This window comes from Mastomys coucha, unplaced genomic scaffold (genome assembly GCF_008632895.1).
Source record: "Mastomys coucha isolate ucsf_1 unplaced genomic scaffold, UCSF_Mcou_1 pScaffold5, whole genome shotgun sequence".
Lineage (NCBI taxonomy): Eukaryota > Metazoa > Chordata > Mammalia > Rodentia > Muridae > Mastomys > Mastomys coucha.
The window spans coordinates 64,173,588-64,189,054 of record NW_022196911.1 but is presented as its reverse complement, the minus strand read 5'-3'; the positions used below and the strand labels follow the sequence as shown (position 1 = coordinate 64,189,054).

The window sequence follows — 15,467 nt, the reverse complement described above, 5'->3', positions numbered from 1 at the left end:
AAAAAAAAAAAAGTGAAATAAAAATAAAACAAAAAATTGGGGACAGCTATATCTCCCCTCCATGAAAAGAGAGCACCTACATGGAATTCTTCTGTATGGGATGTTTGTCCCCACTAATACATTTATATACCTATTTAGACTTATATTACTGATATCCCTATGGACTCACGGATATTTGTTTTATATTTTGAGTTACGGTCCAACATATTCTATTTTATTGCTCAATTTGTTATACATTTGTCTTTTAGAGCTTGTGTGTATGTGAATATATATATATATGTCAATCTCATTTATTATTTTTGTTATTTAGAGACAGAGTCTCATATAGCCCAGGCTGCACTAGAACTTAAAATTCTTTTGCCATCTGGGTGCTGGGATTAAGCATAGACATACCTGGCTTAGATAGCCATCTTTGACTTAGAAATATGTTCTTAATTTTTATTTTTTATTATTATTATTATTATTATTAAGGCAGAGTCTCTTTTTTGTACTTTACAGTAGTTTATTTAACATTCCAATGATAAGCCATATTTACATATTATTTAAGCATATAAAGTATTATATAAGGCCTGAACTAGAAGAACTGCTCTCCATATGGAGTTACTTATTCACTTGCTTACAAAATTGTACTATTTATATAAAGTATTTCCATCCAAATTGGATGACTTTTAATAATCCACACAAATACTGATGAATTTACAAACATGCATTTATTATTTTTTTTTTCCAGACAGGGTTTCTCTGTGTAGCCCTGGCTGTCCTGGAACTCACTCTGTAGACTAGGCTGACCTCAAACTCAGAAATTCGCCTACCTCTGCCTCCCAAGTGCTGGGATTAAAGGCATGCACCACCACCGCCCAGCTTTTTTTTTTTTTAAAGATATATTTATTTTATGTATGTGAGTACACTGTCACTCTCTTCAGACACATCAGAAGAGAGCATCAGATCTCATTACAGATGGTTGTGAGCTACCATGTGGTTGCTGGGAATTGAACTCATGACCTCTGGAAGAGCAGTCAGTGCTCTTTTTTTTTTTTTTTAATTTTTTTTTTTTTATTTATTTTATGTGTATAAGTACACTGTAGCTGTACAGATGGCCGTGAGCTATCATGTGTGTGGCTGCTGGAACCTCTGCTGGCCCCGCTCGATGTAATTCACTGTAGCTGTCTTCAGACACTCCAGAAGAGGGCAACAGATCTCATTAACGGGTGGTTGTGAGCCACCATGTGGTTGCTGGGATCTGAACTCAGGACCTTCGGAAGAGCAGTCAGTGCTCTTACCTGCTGAGCCATCTCACCAGCCAAAGGCAAAGTCTCTTATAGCTCTGGTTGTCCTGTAACTTGTTATGTAGACCAGACTGGCCTTGAACTCACAGAGATCCACATGTCTTGCCTTGTGATTGCTGGGATTAAAGGCATATGTTACCATGCACAACTAAATTCATAACTTCTGTGGTTAGATAGACCATTTCTTTTTGTTTGTTTGTTTTTGAGATAGTATAACTGTATAGTCAATGCTATTCTTGAACTGGAGAGCCTCTTGTTTCAGCTTCTGCACTATCACAGTTGTCTGATAATTAATTTCTTTTTTTCTTTTTTGTTTTTTGTTTTTTTGTTTTTCGAGACAGGGTTTCTCTGTGTAGCCCTGGCTGTCCTGGAGCTCACTCTGTAGATCAGGCTGGCCTCGAACTCAGAAATCCACCTGCCTCTGCCTCCCAAGTGCTGGGATTAAAGGCGTGTGCCACCACGCCTGGCATTAATTTCTTTTTATCAGTTAAATAATATCCTATTTGTTGATGTCCGGCAATGCATTTATTATCCATTCATATATGGAAAGATATCTTGTTCACTGCTTTCAGTTTTACATGCTTATGATAAGACTACTATGAAAATAAGATCCTGGCTGGAACCTAGGACCTCACATATGCCACCACTAAGGTCTATCCCCAGCTCCAAGACATTACTTTTCATATTGGTTGGATTGGATGGTCTGGCACTCCTCACCCTGTAAACCAGGCTGGCTTCAGACTCACAGAGATCCACCTGAGTGCTGGATTAGAAGGCATGCTTTACACACTCAACATAAAAAAAAAAAAAGTATATAGGGCTGGAGAGATGACTCAGCAGTTAAGAGCACTGGCTGCTCTTCCAGGGGTCCTGAGTTCAATTCCCAGCAACCACATGGTGGCTCGTAGCCATCTGTAATGGGATCTGATGCCCTCTTCTGGTGTGTCTGAAGACAGCAACAGTGTACCCATATACATATAATAAATAAATAAATCTTTTTAAAAAAGTATATATATGATGTGGAAACTTCTGGTTTGTTTGGAAAGTCAGCTATGTCAAATGACGTTTTGCTGGGGCACACAGGTGAAAGAATGTCTTGCTAAAGCAAACACATTAAAGGATATTTTTCTGAAGCAGACACAGGTGAAAAGATGTTTGGATATTGCAGACAGGTAAAAGGACACATGATGGAGGAGTATAAATATGACCCCACAGACAGTGGGAGACGAGCACTGGGCTTTGCTCGGTTTGCTCTGCCTCCCTAGTCTTTGCTAATGATAGGCATGTATTGGTTCACCTTACATAGCCCTGAGCTCAACTTGTGGTAAAGACGAGAGAAACTCCCCAAAGAACTGCTTGTGTGGTTCCTGCCAGCAGCTTGCTGCTTCCGTGACCTAGCCACAGGCTGGTTGGCGAGCCTTTCAGTTTCTTCAGGATTGAACTACAGCTGCTGGTTTGTATGCAGTGTCTGCCTGCCTAGAGGACCGGTCTGCAGCTGCGGAGTCGTGCTTGGTGTTTGCTACGTGTCTGAACTGCTGCCCAAGAAGATGGAGCTCGCCCCCAAAGAACTACTGCTGAACAGGTCGACTTCCCCCACATCCTAATAACTTTTCTCTTCCACTGCCTCTGGTGGGTGCTGGGTAAGAGGAGGAGTTGAATGATTATTAAAGTAGATTGCAAAAGTTTATGTCTTTGTGTGTCTGTGTGTCTGTGTGTGTGTGTGTGTATACAATTTGGGGGGAAACTTTTTTGCTTAAGTGGAATCCATGGCCTTGTACACACTAGGCAACCACTAATCTACTGAGCTACACTCTTAACCTGTAATTCTAGAATTTCTATTAAGGCAGCATAATAGTCACAGATCATTAACTTTATATAGCCTTAGGAAGAACACAAATGCCTATGCCAGCAGAACTTTTCTTCTTCTTTGGAAAGGGACTCAATGATCACCAGGGGACATGCCTACTTTATCCTTCCTCCTGGGAGATAAAGTAGAGAACCATGGGAAGAAAAAGGCTTGACCCCACTGTAGTAGCTCCTGGAAGACAAGGACCTTCCAGGCAAAAGCAGAAGAGAGGGAAGAAAAAGCAGCTATCAGCATTACCACCGTTTGTGGGCTAGGTGGTCCATCCAGGTCACACCATGCTTCGCCTTGTGAGAAACTGCTAGCTAATGCCAGGCAGTGGTGGCACATGCCTTTAATGCCAGCATTTGGGAGGCAGAGGCAGGTGGATTTCTGAGTTTGAGGCCAGCCTGATCTACAGAGTGAGCTCCAAGACAGCCAGAGCTATACAGAGAAACCCTGTCTCGAAAAACCAAAACAACAACAACAACAAAAACAAAAACAAGGGCTGGAGAGATGGCTCAGTGGTTAAGAACACTGACTGCTCTTCCAAAGGTCCTGAGTTCAAATCCCAGCAACCACATGGTGGCTCACAACCATCCATAATGAGATCTGATGTCCTCTTCTGGGATGTCTGAAGATAGCTACAGTGTACTTACATATAATAAATAAATAAATCTTTTAAAAAAAAAAAAACAAAAAACCAACCAAACAAAATCCCCTAACATTTCAGTCAAAACAAATGAACACATGACTAGTTTGGCTACATATAAGTGTCTAGTTTTCTTGCTGGAGTCTCTAATACTCTAAGGGGAAAATAGTTTTTCTCCTTAAAGGCCTAGAGATGGGGGCTGGGTGGGCGCTTGACTCTAGGGTGGGGTCTACTGGGAAGCTAATGGGATCAATACAAACTATAGATACTCTATGAAGAACAGGATAAGAGAAGGAGGATTTACATTCATTTTGTTTTAGATCATCAAATGGTAAGCAGCTGCCGGGCAGTGGTGATGTCAGTAGTAGTTAAATAGTTAGAGCCAAGCATTCGAGAGGCTCGGGTAGGAGAACTTCAGGAGTCCAGGAGTTCAGGACCAGACTGGACAACCTAAAGAGACCCTTCTCTCAAAAAACAAAACAGAACAAAACAAAACAAAACAAAAGCCACCTGGTAGTGGTTCACACCTTTAATCTCAATACTCAGGAGGCAGAGGCAGGGGAATGTCTGTGAGTTTAAGGCCAGTAGCAGGACAGTCAGGGCCCCACACTGAAAGACAGTCTGAAAAAAACCAAACCAAACATTAAGCTTCTATTGAGCATCTACTGTATGCATGACACTGTTTCAGGACTTTTGGAATATATTACATTAAATAAGACATAAATGTCTATAGAGTTACTTTCTAATAAAGTAAATAATGTCTAATAGTGTCTATAAAGAGAGAAGTCACAGTATGTAAATTCAGCATATGGGATGGTACACCTATGATTGCTATGGAAGAAAGATGTTGGGGCTGAAAGATGACTCAAGGGTGAAGCACTTGCTGAACAAGTGTGAGGACCTGGGTTTACATTAACACAGGGACTGATCCTGGCTCTTATGAGGCAGAGACCCCTCAGGTAAACGGGCTAGCTGGACTCATTTAGTTGGCAAGCTTTGGGTTTGAGTGAGAGACCTTGCTTCCATATACATAAGATGGAGAACAATCAGGGAAGACACCCGGTCAACCTCTGGCTTCTACTCACAGGTACACTCGTATGCATGTGAACCCATGGAAACTCACACATGTGCGAACACATAAAAATATGCATTATATACACATACATGCACACACATATACAAAGGAAGTTTGGGAATATGGTATGATATAGCATTGCAATTTATTTCTTTTTCTTCCTTTCCTTTTTTTAAAAAAAAGATTTATTTATTGTTACATGTAAGTACACTGTAGCTGTCTTCAGACACGCCAGAAGAGGGCGTCAGATCTCATTACAGATGGTTGTGAGTCACCGTGTGGTTGCTGAGACTTGAACTCAGGACCTTCGGAAGAGCAGTCAGAGCTCTTAACCGCTGTGCCATCTCTCCAGCCCCCTCTTCCTTTCCTTTAAAAGTTCAATTTTTATTTATTATTATTGTGTTTATGAAGAAGCATGTACCACAGCGTGCACATGTTGAGGTCAGAGGACAATGGTTTTTGTTTGTTTGTTTGTTTATTTGTTGTTTTTTTTTGAAAGGTTCTATATTTTATTACTGGACACTCTTAAGACTTCATATTAAGAGCAAGACTCCATGTTAAAAATGTTGAAATCCATCTGGTAGGACTGGATCGATGACCCCAATTCAGTCTCGCCACTGTGTGAATCCTTACAGACCCAGTTTTGTTCTCCTCCAGTGTCTTCTCTTAGAGTTGTACCTGATTTTGTTACCAGTTTTCATCCGGATCCATTGAGGAATAGGACGATTTTGCTTTTGTTTCTTGGCCAGGAATCTCTTGATTCTGAAAGTCTTGTGAGAAGACATGGCGAGAAGCCTAGTGAGGCGTACAGCACACGATGGCGGAGGAAAGGAGAAGAGCTGTTTTTTTTTTTTTTTTATAAGACAGACTTCCTCTGTGTGGCCCTGGCTGCCCTGAAACTTACTTTGTACATCAGGCTGGCCTCAAACTCGGAGATCCATGTGCCTGTTTCTCTATTTTGTGTCATGTGCACATGGGTGCACCTGTGAGTAGAAGCCAGAGGTTGATGTGGGGTGTCTGTCTTCATTTTTCTTCACCTTATGTATATTGAAACAAGCTTGCCAGCTAAATTAGTCCAGCTAGCCCACTCAGCTTGAATGTTTTAAGGCAAGGGTCTAGTTTCGTAGTTTAGGAAGGATGCCCTGGAACTCGCAACCTTTGTGCCTCCTACTTACACTTCTCAAGTGCTGGAATGGTAGGCACGTAATAAAAAGAGAAAAGTCAAAGCCTGTCAATTCAGCATATGGGATGATACACTATAATTACTGTGGGAGAAAGGGATGTTTGGGCTGAGAGATGACTCAAAGTACAGTGCTTGCTCGGACAAGTGTGAGGACCTTGTACCCAGCCATCTTTCTTTTCACTCCTTCATTTATTTCCTTTGTTTGTTTGTTTGTTTTTTCGAGACAGGGTTTCTCTGTATAGCCCTGGCTGTCCTAGAACTCACTCTGTAGACCAGGCTGGCCTTGAACTCAGAAATCTGCCTGCCTCTGCCTCCCAAGAGCTGGGATCAAAGGTGTGTACCACCACTGCCCGGCCATTTATTTCCTTCTTATTTTCTTTTTTTCCATTTTCTGTTATTTATTTATTTATTTATTGACAATCTCTGGCTATCCTGGGATTCACTCTGTACACCAGGCTGGGCTCAAACTCACAGATTCACATGCCTCTGCCTCCTGAGTGCTGGGATTCAAGGCATGCACCACTATGCCTGGCTCCTCCTTACTTTCTTTTTAAAAAAGATTGATTTTTTTTTTTTCGAGACAGGGTTTCTCTGTGTAGCCCTGGTTGTCCTGGAACTCACTCTGTAGACCAGGCTGGCCTCGAACTCAGAAATCCGCCTGCCTCTGCCTCCCAAGTGTTGGGATTAAAGGTGTGCGCCATCACCGCCCAGCCGATTGATTTTATTTTTAACAATATAAAATTATTTGGGTGTATGAGTGAGCATGTGTGTGCTTGCTCTTATATGGAGTGTGTGTGGGAGCACAGATGCCCATGAAAGCCAGAGGTGTTAGATTCCCCAGGAGCTGGAGAGACAGGCAGTCGTAAGCCGCACAATGTGGGTGCTGAGAAATGAACCTGAGTCCTCTGGAAAAGCAGAAGTGCTTTTAACTGCTGAGCCATCTCTCAGTCCTTACTTTCTTCTTCTTGAACGATTATTTCCATTTATGTGCCTGTGTGTGTGTGTGTGTGTGTGTGTGTGTGTGTGTGTGTGCTATGCATGTTGGTGCCTGTGTGTGTGTGTGTGTGTATGTGTGCTTTGCATGTTGGTGCCCTTGGAGACTAGAAGAAGCTGTCTGTAGGAAGTCTGTTTGGAAGTGTTCCTAAACACTGAGCCCCTTAGTTTCCTTTCTTTTCCTCTGCAGCACTCAGATGGAACTCAGAGCCTTATAAACCACTTAATGGCTCTCCTGCCAGCTCACACCTTCAGCCTGGATTTCCTTTCCTTTTCTTTTTTTCATCCTTTCCTTTCTTTCTTTCTCTCCCTCTTTCTTTCTTTCTTTCTTTCTTTCTTTCTTTCTTTCTTTCTTTCTTTCTTTCTTCCTTCCTTCCTCCCTCCCTCTCCTTTCCCTCCCCTTTCTCTCTCTCTTTCTTTTTGAGACAAGGCCTGAGCAGGTAGCCCAGTGGACTGAAATTTTAGAGCTGCCCGGAGGATGTGAAAGAATGCTTTTCATGGAGATTTCTTGGGAAGCTTTTCAGGCACTAGGCAGAACTCCAAAGATCCTAAGGTAGGAATAGGCCTGAAGGGAGAAGCTGGGGAATGGGGCAGATTGTGTGATCCCTGAGAAAGACTTTAGGCTTTTGGTGTTCAGCAAGAGGGGGTTTAAGGGCTGTCAAGATGGCTCAGCAGGTAAGAGCACTGAATGCTCTTCCAAAGGTCCTGAGTTCAGATCCCAGCAACCACATGGTGGCTCACAACCACCTGTAATGAGATCTGACCGCCCTCTTCTGGTGCATCTGGAGACAGATAAAGTGGTGTACTTAATTATAATAATAAATAAATCTTAAAAAAACAAACAAACTAGGATTTCATGTAGTCTAGTCTGGCCTTTGCATGTTGCTGTGGCTGGTCTTGAACTCCTGATCTTAAAAAAAAAAAAAAAGGGGGGGGGTCCATCTTTTTTTTTCTCTTTTTTGGTTTTTCCAGACAGGGTGTCTCTGTGTAACCCTGGCTGCCCTGGAACTCATTCTGTAGACTAGACTGCCCTGGAACTCAGAAATCTGCCTGCCTCTGCCTCCCAAGTGCTAGGATTATAGGTGTGCGCCACCACTGCCTGGCTAAACCATCTTTCAATACAGGCTTACGTGATTTTCTTCCCAGTGTCTGGATGTGTACTCATGGAGTGATGTCTGACAGGGATCTGCTCCTACAACCCTCACCAGCCTCCCCCCCATTCACTCCACTCCTTTCAGTTGTTTTTAGGACTTGCTCCCAGCCCTGAGAGCTCAGTGTCCCAATCAGAGAGCAAATTAGAGGTATCTGGTGGCTGGTACTCCACAACCTGCCTTCCCTTCTCTCTAGGCATTGGCTTCCAGGACACTCGCTGTGGGAGTCTCCCAGTGCGACACTGAGAGTTCGGGCAGAGAAACTGGGATAACAGACCACTGAGCAGCAAGCCATTCTACAAATCTAGAGAATCCCCTTCCCCACCACGCTCAACACTCCCACCTCTGGTCTGACACAATGGCTGGGTGGGGCCGAGGAACTCGCTTCCTCTGTGGAGATGGAAATCTGGGCCTTCAGTTCCCGCCTCAGAGACGCAGGAACAGTTATTTGGAGAGGTTGGGCAGCATTTGGTGCTCCGAAGGGACGGGGAAGATACGCTGAAAACAAAAACTACCTCAAACCATAAAGGTAAATTCCTGAGGGGCGGGGCAGGCTCTGCAGATGTTGGGGAGAGTGGAGAAGAGAGGTTCCCTCAGTGAAAAGTATGCTCCCACCAAGACAATAGGTTGAAAAGATTGGGAGACAGACAGTTTTGCAAGCCAGACATCCCTTAGCTAAAGAAGAGGCATGAGGCCCCAGGCTGCCCGGTCCTCATTTGAACGCTCCACCCACACCCCCGCACCCCCCCACACCCTCACCCCTGCCAAGAAGCAGTACAGGTGAAGGTGCACAAGTAAACTAGCCTCCTCTGTATACCTGAGTTCCAGCCTTTCCTAACCTCCAACACCTTGGATGCTTGATTCCTCACATCCTCTAGGCCCAGTGTGCACATGTGGAGCTTGGTGTGGTTGGGGGGGGGGGGTGTCCGGTTGGGAGGAGGATCGGATTTCTGTTTCCTGCCCCTACTCACTCAGCCCTCGGAGGTGACTGGGAGTGGAGGGAACTGGAAGGTAAGTGCTTGGGGGCCCCCTACCCTCTGAGCTCTGTAAAGGCCTCAGTCTGGAGTGGGGAAGGAAGTAACCGAAGAACCCGGGATGGTGAAGGGTGCGTTCCTTGAAGGGGCAGAGACTGGGGACCAGGAGGCCAAGCTTGGGTAACCTCACTGACTGGTTGGCTTACCGGCACCATACAAGGGCCACTGAGTAAGCTGCAATCGAAGGAGTCCCGGATACCCGTCTTTTCTCAAGAACTTAACTTGGGACCTGGAAGGCTATGATTTCTGGCTGCTATAGGAAATTTAGAGGTTCTCTCGTGTCCTAGCTCTGGTCCCCATCCTCCTGGTCCTCAAGAGGAAGAGCAGCACAGGTCCCACCGTCCCTGGGCTGCTGGTCCCGTCTGTGTCTCAGCCTGGACTTGTAGCCACCTCCCTGGCATTAGACAGGACCCAGCGTCAAACTGGAGCTTCTTTCGATGATCAGACCCAGGTGTGGCAGGAATAAGGATGGGAAGCAGAAGAGACCAGGCTGGGGCCTCCTGGTCTCCTGGGGTCAGAGGCTCCAGGAATCTTCATGGCAGGAAAAGGAGACTAAAAATAATCCGGAAAGGGAGAGTCCGGAGAGAGGAACTGGGAAATGGGAGGGGGGAGGGGCAGCCAAGAGTAGGGAAACAGTGATGCATCCCTCCGCTAGGCACCACACACACACACACACACACACACACACATACAATACACACACACATTGTTCGAATCACACACTTCTTGGTGTGTCTGTGACCAGCCACGATTGACTCCACTCTTCCACAACACAGCTTCCCAGTGCACACTCAACTCCCACTCATCCAGCCCCGGATAACAGCACACATTCGCTTACATAAGCTCCTACACAGAGTGACTACACTGGACGTTTACGACACAAGTCCAGAGGATGAGGCAGGAAGAACAGAAGTCTGGAGGCCAGTCTGGGATGCAGAATGAGAGATGCTGTCTTCAAAAAGGAAAAGCTGCCCAGAAGGGTCCAGGGGCAGAATGAGGAGGGATGAGGGATGAAGAGAGAAGACAGTATAGACGCGGAGGAAGGGAGGGAAATGTACCAGCCTTCTCTCCTGACTTAAACAACAACAAAAAACCGTGGCTTCAGACAGTCTCAGTCCACTCTGACTTTGTCTGAGTGAGGGGACACTGAGGGGCACTTTCTCATTCCATCCTCCTTAGGGGATGACTTCCGCGGAACATCCCACTTCTTGGAAACATTCAGAAGACCATGTCTGCTCAATCTCTTCCTGCAGCAACGCCCCCTACCCTGAAGCCCCCTCGGATCATCCGCCCCCGACCCCCATCTCGGCATAGGGCTCCACACTCCCCGGGGCCTCCCAACAATGGCTCCTCTCCGAAAGCACTTCCTCAAATATCCAATGATGCATCCGCCTCAGTGTGCACCTCCATCTTCTGGGAGCCTCCCGCGGCTTCTCTGAAGCCCCCTGCTCTTCTGCCCCCTTCAGTTTCTAGAGCCAGCCTGGACTCTCAGACTTCCCCTGATTCACCTTCCAGCACACCCAGTCCCAGCCCAGTGTCCCGGCGCTCCATCTCCCCAGAACCAGCTCCCTGCTCTCCCGTGCCCCCACCCAAACCCTCTGGGTCTTCCCGAACATCTCTGCCCTTGGGCCCTATGCCTCTCCAGGATGGCTCTGCCTCGGCCCCTGGCACGGTTCGCAGACTGGCCGGCAAGTTTGAATGGGGAGCTGAAGCAAAGGCCCAGTCCTCAGACTCCCTGGAACGGTGCTCCCAGGGGAGCACGGATGTGAATGGGGAGAAAGAGACTCCCCAAGTCGTCCTTTCCGGAAATGGGTCCCAGGAGAATGGCACTCCTGGTAAGCATATGGTGGCTGTGGGGAGGCCTCAACATAGCTCTTTGTTTTCAATGTTTAAAGACTTTAAAGGGCTTACGTTTCTAATGTAGGTTTTACGTATGAGAAAATTATTTTCTGTGTGTCTTAGAGTTTGCAGATAGTCAGGGCGCAGGGGATCTATAGACACCAGGTTGGTCTTTGCTGTGGGAGGAGGCATAGATGGAATGAGCCAGGCCCCAAGAACTTCCTGCTTAGGCAACCCCTTCTGCCACAGATGCTGCCCTGGCCTGCCCTCCATGCTGCCCCTGTGTCTGCCATGTAGCAAAGCCTGGCCTGGAGCTCCGATGGGTGCCTGTGGGGAGTTCTGATGACATCCTCAGGATCCCCTGCCGGGCATCCCCACTCCGAGCCTCCCGCTCCCGCATCAACCCTCCAGTCATCAGTAACCCTCCAGTTGTACTCACATCCTATCGCTCCACTGCGGAGCGCAAACTCCTACCTCCCCTCAAGCCCCCCAAGCCTACTAAAGTCAGACAGGATATAAGCACCTCTGGGGAGCTTCCACAGCAGGACCTGGAACTGCCTTCAGAAGATGGGATCCAGACAGCTACAAAGACCTGGGAAGGTAGGAAGAGGGGACTGGGCCTGGAGTTGTAGGCTTTGGAGACACCGGGGTGGGAGGGGAAGAGGGGTGGGGTGTAGGGGAGGGGAGGGGAGGGTGGGATGTGAGGCGTGGGGTTGTGGCTGAGTAGCCAGCTATACCCCTATCGTGCCCTGGACTCTTCCTTTTTCTACCCTCTGCTGCTTAAGAGGAGTGGTATTCTCGGTGCCAGTCTTCACTAGGGCTGGGACTCAGTGTCAGGAGGTTAGCTCCGGTCACTCTGGCTTCTCTCTCCAGGGGACAGACCTGAAGAAGCTCCTCAGAATGCTCCTCCTGTAGCCCCAGAGGAAAGGTACCTAGCTCCCCACCTTTGCTCCCCCTTCTTGCCTCACCATGCTCTCACCTACGCGCAGACTAACCTTCAAGTCCCGATGAATACTACCTTATTCAGGTAGAAGGGGAAAGGGCCCGGGCTCCAGAAACAAGGAGCCCAGGTTTCTAATCTGACCTCTGATCCTTGTTAGTTATGCAACCTTACATGAATTCTTTTCCTGGGCCTCAGAGTCTTTCTCTAAGAAATAGGGATAAGCATGTCTCTGTTCTATTGAGTTATTGAGCCATAATAGCCAGATATCGGGTTATTGAGGCGCTGAGCAGATTGAGGCAGGAAAATTAGGAGTTGAGGCCAGCCTGGGATATGTATCACAGTTCATATTCAAAACAACAACAACAACAACAACAACAGACCAAAAACAAAGCAAAGCAATAAACAAATAAAAAGAAACAAAAGGCAGGGCCAGGTGCTGCTTAAATTTTCTTATTGTGAGTTTATATTTAAAATATTTTAAAGATCTATTTCTATTTATTTATTTATTTTTCAGACACAGGGTTTCTCTATGGCTCTTGATGTCCTAGACCATGCTTTGTAGACCAGGTTGGTCTCAAATTACATAGATCTTCCTGCCTCTGCCTCCCTAGTGCTGGGATTAAAGGCATACAGCACTATGCCCCACTAAAATTTATTTTTAAATATGTGTGAGTGTGAGCACATGTGCAGGTACCCTCCTCCCCACACACACACCATAGGTTGAGTTATGAGCAAATGCCAGTCACCTGATGTGGGTGCTGGGAATCAAACTCGGGTCCTCTGCAAGAGCAGTACATTCTCTTAACCACTGAGCCATTTTTCAAGTCCTCTATTAAAATTATTGTTGGTAAAACCATTTGGCAACCATGGCAATCCATTGTTTTATGGGCTGCTAATCATCCTAGATTGTTTTTGTTTTTGTTTTTTAAATCAGAAGTAATAATCTAAGTATGCCTACTTGTTTAGAAAATATTTACTATAGCAGCTTGTAGCTTGAGTGAATGACTGGCACCTAGGAGAGGGGAGACAGGGAGCCACAGGTGTGAGAGTTTGACCATATGGAGTTTTACCAAGCCACAAAGATCTTCCAGTCAAAGCTGCTATGAGAGAGGGCTGGAGGGAGAGACTTGGAAGCATCTACTGCATAGTAGTTAACATAGCAGGAATGTTTAGGACCTAATTTGTCAAGGGCCTCCCCTCCAACAGGCACAAACATCTGGAATTTGATCTGGGGAACTGTGCATCTTTCACATCTGGTATCTTGTGAATTACTCCCACACGTGGTGGACCTCACATGTATCCCTTTCCTTCTCCATAGGGAGGAGGAAGGACTGGAGAGGCTGAAGGACCTGCAGTGGGAACTGCCCCTGCAGGACGGTAGGTCTTTACTGTGATAGGCAGGAGGGAAGGGTTCTGGGGTCCTGGACTTCCCTGATGTTCTCTGTCTACCTTCCAGAACCTTTATACCAGACTTACCGAGCAGCTGTGCTGTCAGAGGAGCTGTGGGGTGTGGGTGAGGATGGGGGTCCCTCTCCAGCTAATCCTGGAGAAGCTCCCACCTTCTCCAGGCTACCTGGACCTCGAAACACTCTGTGGCAGGAGCTCCCGGCTGTGCGAGGCAGTGGTCTCTTAGAGAGTCTAAGCCCCCAGGAAAGGCGCATGCAGGAGGTGGGTACCCCTGGGTAGAACTGAGAAGGGTGGGATAGGAAATAGGGAAGGTACATGAGCTGGGTCCTAGGGTGGTTGTAAGATGGCTGCCCTCTCTACTGTGACCCTGCTGTCCTGTCTAGAGCCTGTTTGAAGTGGTGACATCAGAGGCCTCCTACCTGCGCTCCCTGAGGCTGTTGACTGACACCTTTGTCCTGAGCCAGGCTCTTCGGGACACGCTCACTCCTCGGGATCATCATACCCTTTTCTCCAATGTGCAGCGAGTCCAGAGTGTCAGTGAGCGGTCAGTGGGGCCCTGTCTTCCTAGGACTCTGGGCCTTGGGCTGCTTGGCATCTCCTTTGGTTTTCTCCCTCTTCTGGATCTCTCCTTTCACTGACCCAAGTAATGTTTAGCACTCTCCTGAAAAACTTGGACAACCAGACTTTCTGTCCCTCTATTAATTGCTCTGTCTATACTTTCAGGTTTCTAGGAACACTGCTGTCTCGTGTTCGTTCCTCCCCACACATCACTGACCTGTGTGATGTGGTGCACGCCCATGCAGTTGGTCCTTTCTCTGTGTATGTGGATTATGTACGGAACCAGCAGTATCAGGAGGAGACCTACAGCCGCCTTATGTGAGTACAGTGGTTTCCTCCTTTCTCCCTGGGAATGTGTTCCAAAACCATCAGTGGATAGTACCGAACCTTATATGTATATACCTATGAAAACAATTTATAAATTAGGCCCAGTAATAGATAATAATAATAACTAATGATGAAATACAAAAATTAGAGCAATATAATATAATAAAATTATCAGCATCACGAGTCTTATACTTTGTGGACATTAGTAAGTAAAATAAGAATTTACCTAGACACAGCTCGGTGATACTGCCAGAGTCAATTTGATGAATAGGACGAAGAGCTACTAAGTGATTATCGGGTAAGTGGTGTATATATATGAATACACTGGGCAAAGGGATTGATTGTTGGTGTTCCAGATAAGACATCTTAAGATGGGACATCTTGAGATTTTATCATTGCTAATCAGAAAAGCGTTTGAAATATATGAATTCTTTGTCTCTGGAACATTGCATTTAAAGGTATTGAGCAATTGAAGTTATGAAAGCAAAACTATGAAAAATGTGTGAATTGTTTGTTTCTGGGACGTCCCATTTAAAGGTGCTGGATAATTGAAATTACGAGAGAGCAAAACTATGGATAAGGCGTTTCTGTATCCCAAAGTTGGAGGAACCCTTAAAATCATGTTAAGCCTGAGGCCAGAGCTGGCTGGGGGCAGTCCCTAAGCGTCTGGGCTTTCTTTGCAGGGATACAAACATGCGCTTCTCTGCAGAGCTGCGAAGGCTGCAGAGCCTCCCCAAATGTGAGCGGCTCCCTCTGCCATCTTTCCTGCTGCTGCCCTTCCAGCGCATCACCCGGTTGCGGATGCTGTTACAGGTACTGTCTCAGCTCGGTGCCTATCCCGTCCTACCAATCCTGCTGTGGAAATACCACAAAGTATCTGGTGTAGTTATCACCATTTCATACCCCACCAGGACCACAGAAGTCGTCTTGGGGCCACATCTTCCAAATGGGCCCTCATCTCCCTCAATGCCTCAGGGGGCAGACTGCTGTAGAGAAAGAGCCTTCTAGACTTTTCTGCTCAGCCTCTAACTAGTTGAGATTTCCAAAGGAACAAACAGTGGTTTGGGGAGGACTGAAAAACAAAAACAAAAACAAATCTCAGCTATTCCAGTGTTTGTGAGCTTCAAAGGGCATGGTAAATATGCAGATTTATAGTGTATCTATAAAATTCTTTTT

General features: G+C 46.3%; 2 protein-coding genes across 3 annotated transcripts in view; one reads left to right on the top strand and one right to left on the bottom strand.

The window, feature by feature from the left end:
• Window positions 1-5,341: 5,341 nt before the first annotated feature.
• Window positions 5,342-5,694, bottom strand: LOC116079103 (60S ribosomal protein L39). The gene has a single exon (XM_031354806.1). The coding sequence runs from the start codon at window positions 5,639-5,641 to the stop codon at window positions 5,486-5,488; it is 156 nt and encodes a 51-aa protein (XP_031210666.1). The 5' UTR covers window positions 5,642-5,694; the 3' UTR covers window positions 5,342-5,485.
• A 2,894-nt stretch (window positions 5,695-8,588) lies between these two features.
• The window catches only part of Arhgef15 (Rho guanine nucleotide exchange factor 15), a 14,403-nt gene continuing 7,524 nt past the window's right edge, over window positions 8,589-15,467 (top strand). Inside the window, exons 1-9 of one of the 2 annotated variants that reach the window (XM_031354801.1) lie at window positions 8,589-8,712; window positions 10,397-11,052; window positions 11,306-11,656; window positions 11,930-11,984; window positions 13,318-13,376; window positions 13,456-13,667; window positions 13,790-13,950; window positions 14,130-14,282; window positions 14,975-15,104. In XM_031354801.1, the coding sequence (XP_031210661.1) occupies window positions 10,446-11,052; window positions 11,306-11,656; window positions 11,930-11,984; window positions 13,318-13,376; window positions 13,456-13,667; window positions 13,790-13,950; window positions 14,130-14,282; window positions 14,975-15,104 (1,728 nt within the window). In that variant the 5' untranslated portion in view covers window positions 8,589-8,712; window positions 10,397-10,445. Of the gene's footprint in view, window positions 8,713-9,059; window positions 9,195-10,396; window positions 11,053-11,305; window positions 11,657-11,929; window positions 11,985-13,317; window positions 13,377-13,455; window positions 13,668-13,789; window positions 13,951-14,129; window positions 14,283-14,974; window positions 15,105-15,467 lie in introns of those variants that run through there. The other variant, XM_031354800.1, reaches the window with a different exon arrangement.